The sequence below is a fragment of the Schistocerca gregaria genome, chromosome 1 (genome assembly GCF_023897955.1).
Source record: "Schistocerca gregaria isolate iqSchGreg1 chromosome 1, iqSchGreg1.2, whole genome shotgun sequence".
NCBI lineage: Eukaryota > Metazoa > Arthropoda > Insecta > Orthoptera > Acrididae > Schistocerca > Schistocerca gregaria.
The window spans coordinates 289,701,549-289,717,197 of NC_064920.1; the positions used below are offsets into that span (position 1 = coordinate 289,701,549).

At 39.2% G+C, this 15,649-nt stretch overlaps 1 protein-coding gene across 5 annotated transcripts in view; it reads right to left on the reverse strand.

The window, feature by feature from the left end:
- Positions 1 to 932: 932 nt before the first annotated feature.
- The window catches only part of LOC126341299 (kelch-like protein 26), a 272,243-nt gene continuing 257,526 nt past the window's right edge, over positions 933 to 15,649 (reverse strand). For 3 of the 5 annotated variants that reach the window (XM_050001763.1, XM_050001764.1, XM_050001762.1), the window contains exons 7-10: positions 6,768 to 6,875; positions 5,824 to 5,997; positions 2,377 to 3,004; positions 933 to 1,589 (exon numbers count right to left, since the gene is read on the reverse strand). In XM_050001763.1, coding sequence (XP_049857720.1) covers positions 1,438 to 1,589; positions 2,377 to 3,004; positions 5,824 to 5,997; positions 6,768 to 6,875 — 1,062 coding nt within the window. In that variant the 3' untranslated portion in view covers positions 933 to 1,437. The remainder of the gene's footprint in view (positions 1,590 to 2,376; positions 3,005 to 5,823; positions 5,998 to 6,767; positions 6,876 to 15,649) is intronic. The other 2 variants (XM_050001765.1, XM_050001766.1) reach the window with 1 other exon arrangement.

The following is a 15,649-nucleotide window of genomic DNA, read 5'->3' on the forward strand; positions in this document are numbered from 1 at the left end:
AAAACAATCCCTAATAAGGAAAAGTTGCACTCGACGCTACGTCATGCCAAGCGCTGGCGGGGTCGAAGGGGAAGAGCTAACAAAACTCGGAGGCACGCCGCTCCGGGGATCTCTCTCTCTCGGGTTTAGGCAGCGACGGTAGTCAGCGTGAGTAGCAGCCGACTTGGGCTGAGGGCGGGCTGCAGGCAGACAGTTGGCGATAGTTGCCGATGAGCGTTTAGGCAGCGACCGCGGGACTCTGACGTAGGGTGCTAGTGTGGGCAGCAAAGTGCTGGAAAGTTCTATCAGGCAGCCAGAACGGTGGAAGTCAGTCACCGTCTCTGTAATGGGCTTGGCTATTCTGTAGGTACAATCACTACGCAGTTAGGGTGATCTGTATTCTTTATGAATAAATTAGAACTTTTATAACGTCCATACGAGTTTACTTCTACCAACATCCTAGCCTTGTACCTTCACACCAGGGAATTTAACATCTTAGCCAGATCAAAAGTCTCCCTCTCAATTAGGTCAACCGGCTAATTCCCGTTTACGAACCGTGTCGCTCAATCCCTCGCAAAACCCACGCTTGGGACGCGACAGAACCTGCCCCCCTCTCCTCCAACAAATAAGTTAAAATACTACCTTTTTGACAGCACGGTGACATGCTAGTGGTAAAGCTCCAGAAAATTTATATAAAATAAACTTTGAATAGATTTTTGTGAAAATACATTTTAATATTAGGCCAAGCTTCTGCACTTCCATCATAATCACTGTGTACCCTAACACATTTTATTTTCAAAAACTGAATGTCAATGAATTTTCCTCAAGTTCAAACAAATCTGTTTAAAGTGTGCATAGCCCGCTAAAGTACCGTGGGAATTAACTAGCATGTTATGACTTACATTGCTTCATGACCAGACCAGATATTAACAACAAAGTAGTAGCAGCAGTAGTTGTGTGTGTGTGTGTGTGTGTGTGTGTGTGTGTGTGTGTGTGTGTGTGTGGGCGCGCGCGCGCGCACGCCACAATTTTCATTAGTCTCATTGTGGAAGAAATGATTGTCTGGAGCAACAACATACATTTACTGAGTAATTTACTCAGTTATAAATTGCTTGAAATACATACAATCTGTATGCAAGCATGTATTATACAATATGGTCCCTCAGTAACTACAGTTTTGTGTGATGCTTGTAGTAACTCATCTTCTACTGGCTTATTAGAATATATAAAGTTTGTATCTGAACAATCCATGCATAAGCAAGGACAAGTTAAATATGACAGTTTACACAATTTTACAACAGTGAATAAAAATATTAACAGTACAAAGAAACAACATTCAAATAGTATCAATCACTCTTCAATGGCACTTAACATACAAAGATGAAACAATTACGAAGTAAATATTTTAAGTCTTGTACATTTAAACGGCAGCAAATATTGCACATTAGTGTAGAAACTTCAAACTCTACTATCATTAGTGGCCATAACTTCCATGTCGTCACGGCATCGTGGAATATATAAAGTTACACAGGTATGTTCCCATATATCCTGAGGGTATTTTTCGCCTGTTGTCCATGTGTCTGTCTCCAGATCATAACATTCAATAGCTGCTGCAAAAAGAAAAAGAGAAGTTATACCTGGAATACCATAAATATGTATAGAGGACAAGCACACTGGAAGGAGATTGTCACATATTGTAAACTACTGTCCCCCCCCCCCCCCTCCCCCCGCCACAGACAGAGAGAGAGAGAGAGAGAGAGAGAGAGAGAGAGAGAGAGAGAGAGAGATATTCCATTCCTCCTGTACAACTACTGAAATTTCTTCTGCCTACCCCATCATCACTGATAAACCAAAACTGAAGAATTCCTCCTCCCCCTCCCCCCCCCCCCTCGCAGTACGTTTGCATGGCACGCCACACTTTAAAACAAACTTATCCAGTTCCTATTAAACATTATCTGAAGTTAACAACCAACCATTTGGTAACTATACATTCAACATATGAAGACACTAATACTGAAAGGCCAGTAAGTAGTTGATAATGTTTAACTGTATTGCTGAAATGGAAAGTGACATGTCTTACCATTTTTGCACAATTTATACATTGTGAAAGAATCTCCAAAATCAAAAGAACATTCAATAAACGTTGTGACAGTTTATTTTCGCTAACTGCATGTGCATGTAAACAGGCAACAACACAGATTAACTGACCAAATGACACAGCAATGGCATACCAAAACTTTTGTGCACTTAATGATTTCTCTACCAATTTACACTAGCACTCAAAACACAGACCATTATAACTAAAAATAAAAAAGGAGCTTCTTCTGTAACTTAAACGCTACACCAGAAAAACCCTAAGGTATTGTTTACAACAGATACGAAATACATGTAACTTACCTGTAGCACGATCGAACATGGCATCACTGTGAAATCCTCCAATGAAATAAATTTTTGAGCCAACACCGACAATTCCAGCATGGTACCTTGGTGTAGGCACAGTTGTTACCACATCCCATGTGTTAGCAGTTACATCATAAACATCAATAGTCTCACACAGAACTCTATTTCCTGTGTCAGCATCCTCAAACCAACCACCACAAACATAAAGACGCTCCCCAAGAACAAGCATTACGTGATCTGCACGTGGTGTCAACATGGGAGCCCGCTGCTGCCACACATCAGTCACGGCATCGTAACAGAGCATTGAGCTCAGAACGAGGTCCCGGTCCAGCCCTCCAGAAATGTACAGTGATCCTCCAGGCATTGCAGCCCCTGCATGCTGGCTACGGTGACCAGGAAGGGGCCGAATTGACTCCCAGCTGTCAGTCTGTGGATCATAACATTCACAGGCACTCACTTCTTCTTCATCATCTGGATCATCAACTTCACTTGCTCCTCCTATGGCATACAGGCGTCCACATACAACATTCAGTGAGAATCGACATCTCTCTCTCTGCATGGGTGCCATTGTTGTCCATTTGTTGTAACGTGGACTATAGCGGAAGCCAAATGGATGAATATTCTCCTGTGGTAAAAACAGTTTATTACTGTAATACTCAACTTTTTATGACAAAAATAATGAATTGTTGATAATATAATGAGAATGGTTAGGTAAAAAAATCTACTCACAAAGTGACGGCAGGTGCACACGTACACAAAACCTTTCCTTCTCATCCTGTTCATTAAGTCTCCGCTGACCCAGTATTATGGGTGACTTTTCTGAACTGTCCCCTATCCTAAACCTCTCTAGTCCATTTCCTTCACCCCTCTTCAACTCTTCTGCCAGAAGAACGAGCCACTGGCTCTGAAAGCTTACTGAAGTTCGACCCTTGTGTGTGTGTGTGTGTGTGTGTGTGTGTTTTCCCTGCCATTGCTTGGTGAGTAATTTTTTTTATCTATCCATTTACATTATATTAACAACTATTTATGAATTTGATAAAACATTCAAATTTTAGTAACAGCCACTAAAGACTTGAAACACAACAATCTGAAGAGAGATCTGCACTTTAATACAAATGAAATTTTGTAAACTTCCTCTCTGGACAGTATGTATGACTTTCGTTGTAGAGACAGCCAATGGAAAGAATGCTTATTAGCAATGTGAATTATAAATATATAATGCGGGTCCCAGGTTAATGAAAGTCAACAAACATGACACCACTTCGAAAGATTGCAACTCTAATGGAAGTGAACCCAGGGTATCAGTCTTGAGGAATTCTAACTGCCGAAGCATAGAGGAAACTTATGTTAACCCTCTCAGATACGAATTTTTTTCTTTATTTTGTAATGCTCTATGGCGATTTTTTTAAAATAATTTTAGATGCAAGATTTATTCAATAATATGTACCTGTTTTCAAAATATACTTTGTACATTTTGCTTCTTTTTAAATAAAAATAAAAAAAATCCGATGTGCATTGTTGTAAAAAAAAAATAAACTGATCATTCATTCGCACACAATATAACACTAATATCGTTCATTTATACTGTGAATATAACTAACCAATCACTACCATGTATTTGGGCGAGAACAAGCTACTCCACACTGCTATATTTGACCTAATACTTCAATAGAGAAGCCAAACAGTTGGCAGCAGCTGTACATGAGAAAAAGATGGAACATCCACATAATGTGTACATACAGTTTCCACTGTGGAAAAATATTTCTTTTGCAACTAAAGGACAGTAAAATTTAAATGTACGCAATTGTAGCCAGAGAATCTGAAAGGGTTAAAAATGATAAATCTAAATAAAAATGAAGAAAAAAATTATTTCATGAAATAAGCTGCCATTACACATATTCACCACTTTGTTACTTCCCATTAATTTTTAACTGAACAAGATTTGTTAAATTTTGTGTGTTTTCCTGCCTGCACATTGTGGCACTATCTCATTTCAAAAAGTTTAATATCAGCAGAGCATTTTGGTATATATTTACCACTTTGTAGCAAATTCTGTTTTGCATCTTTTGCTAATTTATTAAATGACAAGCACAGTGGTTAAAATTATAAGAGAAAAATTTCATATCAACACTGGAGGCAATATTAGCCACCTTACAAATAGTAGGATATTTGGGTTCAAAAAGAAAAGAAAACTCAATGGAACACAGTTGTGTGGCTGGTTACAATTTAAGCAAAGAGAAGGAGATCCACTAATTCTCTTGTGCATTCAGTTTTTGGAATCACACACGAAGAAAAAGTCAATGTTTATGCACACATAAGTAAATACGGTGAAACCTTACTTTTACACTCACTTGTCATGGGTGGCGGGAGAGAGTGTACAAAGTGGGGAAATAATGTTTTAAGCATTGAAAGTTACATATGGGCTCTCACCCTTGTAATTACGTATGTTATGTATATACACATAATAGGCATCAAAATACCTGCCAGGGACTTTTTTATTATCCAATAAAAACTGCAGATGTAACTGGAACTTGGGGGGGGGAGTAGGAACATTTCACTTAATTTCATATATCATAATCTATGTTTTTGGATAGTCCGCACCTGTCATTCATTACATAAATGCTGAAACACTACACCAGTTAAGTTTTCTTTCATGCTTAGCATGACATTTCGAGACTTTAATATTGTTGTCAAGTGCAAATATTTATGTAAGTATTTTGTGGGGTATTTGCATATGTGATGTTCTGCTTTTCTTTTAATGTAGTCATCTTTTTGAGTTTATCAGGTATTGTGCCTCCTCAACTATATAGAAAACCTCACATAAGCAAACTCTCTCCCTCAATGATTATTCTTGAAACTTGTCTTGGTAAGAATGGAAAAAATAAATAAGTGGTTTGTGTTTACACCAAAAACATTTGGGCAACACAATGTGAGCAAAGGTATCTTTACATGTTTATCAGTTCCTATCTACTGAGAGCAGCGCCCTGGTGTCAAGAAGCTTACCCATGTAATGTTTGTGAACACTACTTGATGGCCAGTGTTGTTTTATGTCAATTACGGCAGTTCTTTTCTCCACGAACATTTTTTTCGTGAAGTGTAAATTGCAGTAAGTTTATGAATATGTTAAGGAAAAATCAGATGCGAATTGACACTGAATGTAGGAAATTCGATGGAAATGATAAGATAATTTCATAAATGCTGGAAAAATGTTAATTCCGGGAACATGAAAGTGGGGTTATACCAAACCACGGACTATACTTCAACAGTCATTCTTTCTATGCTCAATAAACTGGAGTATGGCATCTCCTTAACCACAAAGTGCACATTACAGTGCTAAATATACTGGAAGTCATTCATCATCAAATGCTTTTAGTATTAATCATATTAGGGAAAAATGTAGTACTTTGTACGATAGAAAAGCATTGTGGTATATGTATACCTTACCTGAAGAGACTGATTAAAGCAACCTCCAACAACATATAGCTCATTGTCTAGCACAGCTGTTCCATAATTACACTGCTCAACATGAGGAATTGAAGTAAGGTGACGCCACTTTGAAACACTTGGAAGGAAATATGTAATTTCATTGGTGATGCCTGCAATACCGAAGCCACCAACCTAAAACAAATATGATGCTGGTCACATTAACAATTCTCAACTGCTACCACATTCATACTCAATAAGGGCACGCCTATAAACAACATATTCATTGTGCCAACAATACATACCATCGCGCACCACAATCCTAAAGAGAAACGAACATGCTTATACAAGTAACTGTGAGATAATTAAATTCCGCAACTCACCTCACTAACAACAGCAAAATTGCTTTTAAATTATGAAGGTGCACATACATACCAAGGAACATCAGCTTAGTAGTTGTTAAATGGAATGAACATGCTTCATACATCAGTAAAGAAAATTAATAGTCAACAAAACTCACCAACCATTTGACTAATTTTATCTGGGTGCAACTCTTCACTAGCAGGCCTCACCATAATAAATACCATAATGCACAGTAATTAACGTAATGCATATTTACATTTACACAAACGACCCATCACGATGCAGACCGCAAAAGCCCATATTTTACGTTATTATTTCTATGCAACTCACCATAACAAAGCATCACCCTGGTGTGAAAATACATTACTGAACAAAAAATTAATAAATACATACTATAGCAATGTGGATCCCAGCACAGCAATGAACTGAAAATGCAAACTATTAAAATTGACCATTTACTGTAACATACTTTAAACATATTTCCAGAATTACATACGGATTAAGCAAGCAGATTAAATATGGGTGTTAACAAACGTGCATAAATGCTATGCAAAAATGTGGAGCATAAAGAATTGCAAATGTGGTGAGTGCAATGAACTCACCTTTACAACAGCCAATTCCATTCCCCTGGAGTTAATCAAGGAGGTACTGGAGGGGATAGGTAACTTGAGTGTCCTTGGACGATTCTGTCGGCACGTCTCAGCCAGAACCTGCAATATTTATATATGCATGATTGTCACAAATACTTTACATGGTGCATAAGTGTTCATTTCACTCAAGTTATTACTGCAGTAATGCATAAATTCCAAATCAAACTGGACCAAGCCTCTGAGGCAAATACTCTGTGTGTCATAAGGCAAAAATCTTGGGTGTCAAGCATTCCTAAATGCACACATGCTACCTTACAAGAAACTTATTTTTACTTCCAAAATATTACAACCAAACGTCCATTTGGTGCCACATACAGTGTGCTTACTGTATGTCATACCAAAAAGTAGACATGAAATCATCATATTAGCCTGCAAAATCCAAAGCAGATATCTTAAGCTTAAAGCAGATATCTTAAGCTTTTACAAAGAGCCAAAACCTGCCACCATAGGTAATGAGGCGCCTTCACACACACACACACACACACACACACACACACACACACAGAGAGAGAGAGAGAGAGAGAGAGAGAGAGAGAGAGAGAGAGAGAGAGAGAGAGAGGTGTGTTTTAATGCACCAGCAGTAGTTGCTAGGCTGGGGATTTCGTCTCACAACACCTATTTCGTGGATGGCAATATGCAATTCAGCGCACTGATGGATGTTTTGAATCTTTTACAGCAGCCCCAGTAGGCTTGTGTGAGATTCTATTAAGTGTGTTGTTCCTCTTAATCCATCACCTCATCATCAACTCTTTTCATCATGAAAGAAACTTTACACCTTATGGTCAAGTTGTGCCACAATAGAAACAAGTTTTTATTTTTCTTTTTTATAACAGTTGTTAGCTCTATTTAGCTTGCACAAACAGTGATATCATTGATCTCATTTAATTCGTCATTTTAAAACCATTTGCTAGGAAGCACTTTCACATCATAGTTCTGAGGTGCAGTTAGGGGCACTAAATGTTGCAAGAACTTTTGCTTCAGGAACACACCATTTTCTCTAAAATCTAATTACAGACTGCATAGTGATGGAATCAGTGTTTTAGGACCATAAACGGCATGGTCATCAGTGCCTGTCTGAATGCTTAAATTGTGATATTAACTTATTTGTGTATGATGAAATCTAAGAATATCTGCTCTTCAGACGTGTGTAATTTTGAGAGTAAATCTTTGTGAGCTGCTATCAAAAGGCTGGCTCGGGGTAAACTATCAATTGGAGAAGATATCTAAAGTGTCTCTTCCAGGTCACATGGTGCCGCTAGCTGTTTCTCTAGTGGATATGGTGCCACTACAGTACCATAGATAGCAGCTCACCAAACAAGCAGTGTTCATATTCTGTGAGTAGCTGTCACAGTGTAGGGGGGTAAAATGCCGAAAACATGGTTATAAAAAGAAATTTTGGAACTAATACAACTCCAAGAAGCAAATAAAAGCGTGTAGAACATAAAATGTTCTGAAAATAGAAGGTGTCCCAAGAGAAATGGCTAATACTCAGGGATATGACAGGAACCACCATTCAAGGCAAAATAAGTCTTGTAAACAGTAATGCATTCCTTAAGAGCTTATTCAGTAAGAGACACATATTTCACAGTAGCAAAGATAGAGCTCATAGCTCTTAAGGTATGCACTTTGGAGCCCACCTTCACTAGACTTTTACTTCAAGTAATGGTTTCCAACACATCCCCTGGACCTTAGCAATTCCTCCTTTGTCATTCTGCACAGATAGGATTAAGAAACACATGCATTTGGAAGAATGAGACGGAACAGTTTTCATGTTTGTGAGAAGTTTAGAGGAATTTCACAATTTAAGGAGTCAGGTGCAAGAACTTTATGTTAATAGAAATGGGAAATACTTGTGCTTCACTATTTATAACAATCTGATGATACGAAATTAAATAAAGTCCACTGACATTCTTAACGAATGATTAAAAATAAGAAAAGTAAGTTTGGAAACAAAATATTAATAATAGTTTGCCATCTTTTAGGATAGGTCCATATCTCAAAAGCTGAAGAAAAGTCATTTGCACAAGTGAGTGTTTTCTAAACAATTTACTATCCAACAGCCATGTGTCAGTACTGACAAGACACACTGCACTTAAGATTTAAATTATGTCCGAATTGAAACTTTGATGTTTCGTGTTTGTGAATTTGAAAAATTATTTGTTCTGTTTCCAACATGGTCTGGTGTGACATAGCATGTATTGTCATGAATCTATACCACTACTTTCAGAATGTTACTGTAATGGATCTGTTATTCATCTATGACTGGGAGATTTCAGTATGAGACTGGTTCATGCCTTGGAATATCTGAGGACGTTCAAGTACTGGCGTTTTGGAAGAGACTACAGGGGATATGACAGTTTCATGACAAGGTTAACAGGCTAACACCCCAGTAAATGGAAAGTGAAGAAGGCGACGAAGAAGAAGGAGTTTTGGCGGAAGAAATACATGACGAATGCGACAACTGATCTGCACGTTGCCTGTGAATTATTGCACACTGTGCTCTGATAGTTTACAAGAAAACTGAAATACGGAAAGCTATAATTCGAAGGTGATGTGGATGGAGAGTATAACTAGTTACTTAAAACATACAAATTATGGTATTAACTTATTCGTTCTCCAACTCATGAATACAATGAAATACGTAGAAGTATTAAGCTACCCAAAGCGGAAGAACCCGTCAAATAATGGTTGAAATCCAGTTTTAACGAAACAGTTATCATAATAACTTTCAGATGCCCTTCCTAATGGCGCAAGGCAATCCAGAATAGTATCACTGCACGTCTGTATACTTTTAATCCCAAGGGACAGTACAAATTACAGGGCAAATGCTTTAAAATGGTAAAACTACCTGTCCGTATCATTTTTTCCTTCCCTGTAAAAGTAGACGAAACTCTTTTTCTAACAGCCCTCATTCAAACCTATTTAAAAAAAGCAAAAAGATTTTTAAATGTTCAGGACGTCTTTGGTTTATCCCTTAACTGGTCCTCAATGTCAATGCACAACCGTAAAATTGTTTCTGCTTCTTGTTTTTAAACTATGGTATTAACACTTCGCATAGTATAACAGCTTTAAATATCTTATAATAAAGGTAACTTACATTTCATGAAAATTTCTGCTACCCATATCAAAGCCGTTCAGCTTCCACATCATACTGGTCTCGCACTCCTTGCTAGCTGGTTAAGAATATCCGCTCTCGAAATACACCACTGCGACCTGCCTGGGATCTATACGGCATACGCGCAACTACCGCAGTTGCCAAATGTAACTGCTGACGTGGCACCAGACCCTCCCTTCCGCCCCACCAACTGACACAGCATAACCCAGGTCTCTCTCTCTCTCTCTCTCTCTCTCTCTCTCTCTCTCTCTCTCCAGGGCGATTACTTGTACAGTGTTGCCATGTATACAGCGTTCTCCTCCTCGCACAAACGCGAGTATTGATCACCTACTCCGTAGGGGCAGAACACTCTTCCAACCATACGTGGCACAGCGCTAGCTGAATCACTTTAACCAGAATAATCTGTTACTGATGTCTGAACAATTCTGAAAGAAACTGATGCATTCAATGACTGATCATGTTGTCCAGTGTCCACAATTCATTCCCCGACCACAAAATAGTTAAAGTTCAGCTGGTCTGCTTAAGGTGAAAAGCGGGCTGCCGACAATGTGACAGTATTATAATGGCAAGATGGGTGAAGACGTTATGTATGAGATTCTCATGAACAACTAGAGCGGTGAGAACTCCACCCAAAACATTTCGTGTTGGTAATATGATAATTATAGTGATAATGGAGGCAGGCCTCCTGCCTCTGTCGATGCCTCGAGACTTACAAATCACACTGTTTGAGAGATGGGGTTGTATACTTATAGCAACTGCACAGAGCTTGTGCACGAGACAAATTGGTCAAACAGTCTGAGTCTGCATGAGCCAAAGAAATTCCTGGTTCTGACGATGCGAACCTATTCCTTTGTTTCTGTCATGTGACTGTCCACGGAGGGGAATGCTTGCTGCAGCCTGTTCATATAGTATTCTTACGTCCAGAAGTATGACAATATTGTTACCACTGTTGTCAAGGGTTAACTATTGCAATTACTTATAGGCCAAAAGAATGTAGAGAAAGTTGAGCAATGTTCTAGAATGGGCCTAAGATTGATTTGTAAGCAATCCTCTATGTCAACGACTGCATTTCCCAATAGTCTACCAATAAGGCAATGGCTAATACCAGATTTACCCACAACTGAGCCTATGTGATCATTCCATTTCAAGTCTCTATAACTTGTACGATCTGGTGGTTTCCAACAATGACTAACTGATATTATAGTCATAGGATACGTCTTTTTTTCATTTTGTAAAGAGAACAATCTTTTATTTCTGAAGATTTAAAGCAAGCTGGTTATCTTTGCGTCACTTTTAAACCTTACCTAGATATGATGATTATTTATGCAGTCTTCCTCAGACGCCATTATAGATAACTGCAACATCCACAAAAAAAGTCTGACATTACTGTTCGTATTGTATTGTATTGATCTAAGCAATCATAGTGTTATACAGCTGTAAAGCTACTTCTGTATCGGTTGATGACTCCATCCAGGATAACATCTTGCATCCTCCCTACCAAAAACTTTTCAGCCTAACACAAATCTTGCTTGATAATCCCATAGGCTTTCCCCATGAACCATGGACCTTGCCATTGGTGGGGAGGCTTGCATGCCTCAGTGATACAGATAGATGTACCGTAGGTGCAACCACAATGGAGGGGTATCTGTTGAGAGGCCAGACAAACGTGTGGTTCCTGAACAGGGGCAGCAGCCTTTTCAGTAGTTTCAGGGGCAACAGTCTGGATGATTGACTGATCTGGCCTTGTAACACTAACCAAAATGGCCTTGCTGTGCTGGTACTGCGAACGGCTGAAATCAACAGGAAACTACGGCCATAATTTTTCCCGAGGGCCTACAGCTTTACTGTATGATTAAATGATGATGGCGTCCTCTTGGGTAAATCATTCCGGAGGTAAAATAGTCTCCCATTCGGATCTCCGGAGGACTACTCGAGAGGATGTCGTTATCAAGAGAAAGGAAACTGGCATACTACAGATCGGAGTGTGGAATGTCAGATCCCTTAATCGGGCAGGTACGTTAGAAAATTTAAAAAGGGAAATGGATAGGTTAAAGTTAGATATAGTGGGAATTAGTGAAGTTCGGTGGCAGGAGGAACAAGACTTTTGGTCAGGTGACTGCAGGGTTATAAACACAAAATCAAATAGGGGTAATGCAGGAGTAGGTTTAATAATGAATAGGAAAATAGGAATGCGGGTAAGCTACTACAAACAGCATAGTGAACGCATTATTGTGGCCAAGATAGATACAAAGCCCACGCCTACCACAGTAGTACAAGTTTATATGCCAACTAGCTCTGCAGATGACGAAGAATTGAAGAAATGTATGATGAAATAAAAGAAATTATTCAGATAGTGAAGGGAGATGAAAATTTAATAGTCATGGGTGACTGGTTTCGTCAGTAGGAAAAGCGAGAGAAGGAAATGTAGTATGTGAATATGGATTGGGGGTAAGAAACTAAAGAGGAAGCCGCCTGGTAGAATTTTGCACGGAGCACAACTTAATCATAGCTAACACTTGGTTCAAGAATCATAAAAGAAGATTGTATACATGGAAGAAGCCTGGAGATACTGACAGGTTTCAAATAGATTATATAATGGTAAGACAGAGATTTAGGAACCAGGTTTTAAATGGTAAGACATTTCCAGGGGCAGATGTGGACTCTGACCACAATCTATTGGTTGTGAACTGCAGATTAAAACTGAAGAAACTGCAAAAAGGTGGGAATTTAAGGAGATGGGACCTGGATAAACTGACTAAACCAGAGGTTGTACAGAGTTTCAGAGAGAGCATAAGGGAACAATTGACAGGAATGGGGGGGGGGGGGGGGGAAGAAATACAATAGAACAAGAATGGGTAGCTTTGAGGGATGAAGTGGTGAAGGCAGCAGAGGATCAAGTAGGTTAAAAGACGAGGGCTAGTAGAAATCCTTGGGTAACAGAAGAAATACTGAATTTAATTGATGAAAAGAGAACATATAAAATTGCAGTAAATGAAGCAGGCAAAAAGGAATACAGACGTCTCAAAAATGAGGTCAACAGGAAGTGCAGAATGGCTAAGCAGGGATGGCTAACCAGGCAGGGATGGCTAGAGGAAAAGTGTAAGGATGTAGAGGCTTATCTCACTAGGTGTAAGATAGATACTGCCTACAGCAAAATTAAAGAGACCTTTGGAGAAAAGAGAACCACTTGTATGAATATCAATATCTCTGATGGAAACCCAGTGCTAAGCAAAGAAGGGAAAGCAGAAAGGTGGAAGTAGTATATAGAGGGTCTATACAATGGTGATGTACTTGAGGACAATATTAGGGAAATGGAAGAGGATGTAGATGAAGATGGGAGAGCCAGTCCTGACAAAACTCTACCATCTGGTGAGCAAGATGTATGAAACAGGCGAAATACCCACAGACTTCAAGAAGAATATAATAATTCCAATCCCAAAGAAAGCAGGTGTTGACAGATGTGAAAATTACCGAACAATCAGTTTAATAAGCCACAGCTGCAAAATACTAACACGAATTCTTTACAGACGAATGGAAAAACTAGTAGAAGCCGACCTCAGGGAAGATCAGTTTGGATTCCATAGAAATACTTGAAACACGCGAGGCAATACTGACCTTACAACTTATCTTAGAAGAAAGAAAGGCAAACCTAAGTTTGGAGAAAGCTTTTGACAATGTTGCCTGGAATACCCTCTTTCAAATTCTGAAGGTGGCAGGGGTAAAATACAGGGAGCGAAAGGCTATTTACAATTTGTACAGAAACCAGATGGCAGTTATAAGAGTCAAGGGACATGAAAGGGGAGCAGTTGTTGGGAAGGGAGTGAGACAGGGTTGTAGTCTCTCCCCGATGTTATTCAATCTGTATATTGAGCAAGCAGTAAAGGAAACAAAAGAAAAATTCATAGTAGGTATTAAAATCCATGGAGAAGAAATAAAAACTTTGAGGTTCGCCGATGACGTAATTCTGTCAGAGACAGTAAAGGACTTGGAAGAGCAGTTGAACGGAATGGATAGTGTCTTGCAAGAAGGATATTAGATGAACAACAACAAAAGCAAAACGAGGATAATGGAATGTAGTCGAATTAAGTCGGGTGATGCTGAAGGAATTAGATTAGGAAATGACACACTTTAAGTAGTAAAGGAGATTTGCTATTTGGGGAGAAAATAACTGATGATGGTCGAAGTAGAGAGGATATAAAATGTGGACTGGCAATGGCAAGGAAAGCGTTTCTGAAGAAGAGAAATTTGTTAACATCGAGTATAGATTTAAGTGTCAGGAAGTCATTTCTGAAAGAATTTGTATGGAGTGTAGCCATGTATGGAAGTGAAATATGGACGATAAATAGTTTGGACAAGAAGAGAATAGAAGCTTTCGAAATGTGGTGTTACAGAAGAATGCTGAAGATTAGACGGGTAGATCACATAACTAATGAGGAAGTATTGAATAGGATTGGGGAGAAGAGAAGTTTGAGGCACAACTTGACCAGAAGAAGGGATCGGTTGGTAGGACATGTTCTGAGGCATCGAGGGATCATCAATTTAGTATTGGAGGGCAGCGGGGAGGGTAAAAATCGTAGAGGGAGACCGAGAGATGAATACAGTAAGCAGATTCAGAAGGATGTATGTTGCAGTAGGTACTGGGAGATGAAGAAGCTTGCAAAGGATAGAGTAGCATGGAGAGCTGCATCAAACCAGTCTCAGGACTGAAGACCTTAACAACCACCCCCATTGGATTGTACTTTTGACACTAAATGTAGATATGGTACTGGGTGATATTTGAGCACTTGGTGGCACAGCAGCCATTAACCTTCTGGGCATTTTCTTTGATTCTAACTTGGCAACTGCATGCTAAACATGTTCCAAACTTCCACAGGTTCTGTACCTCTTCAGAAAACTATGAAGTATCATGCTGGAACAGCATCTATTAACAACAATGTGTCACAGCCACATCAGCTATGGTCAGTGGCTGTGAGGCAACTCCATAGGCTGCAAGAATGTGCTTTTATTGCAAAAGAAAGCAATCAGGATAATTACTTAAAAAAAGACTGTCCACTGTAAATCAGCATCCTGTCTGACCACCTGCATCCATTCATATTTATTGTGAATTCCGATGGACTCTGGCAATTTCAGCAGAATAATGCAACACTCCACATATCCAGAATTGCTACAGACTGGCTGCATGAACATTCTTCTGAGTTTAAAACACTTCCACTGGCCACCAAACTCCCCAGACATGAACGTTATTGATCATATCTGGGATGCCTTGCAATGTACTGGTCTCCACCCCTTGTACTCTTATGGATTTATGGACAGCCCTTCAGGAGTCATGGTGTCATTTCCCTCCAGCACTAATTCAGACATTAGTTTAGTCCATGCCACATTGTGCTGTGGCACTTCTGCGTGGTCGTGGGGGCATGATATTAGGCAGGTATACCAGCTCAGTTCCACAATCTGTGCTCTAAGAAGTATCTATTAGTGGTGCCTTACAGGATAAGGTATTGATAAATTTTCCCTATTTTTCACTACCTGTTGTTTCCTGGAAATATCTTTTATCTCTATGTACAATCTCTACAAACCACTGTGAACTGCATTTCAGTGGGTACTTAACATGTCACCACATGTTATGTTTTCTTCTCAGTTCACCTGTGTTTTGACTGCAGGGAACATGTCTAATTAAATACCTCCATGCTTGCCATAATTAATGTAATTTTGTCTTCTT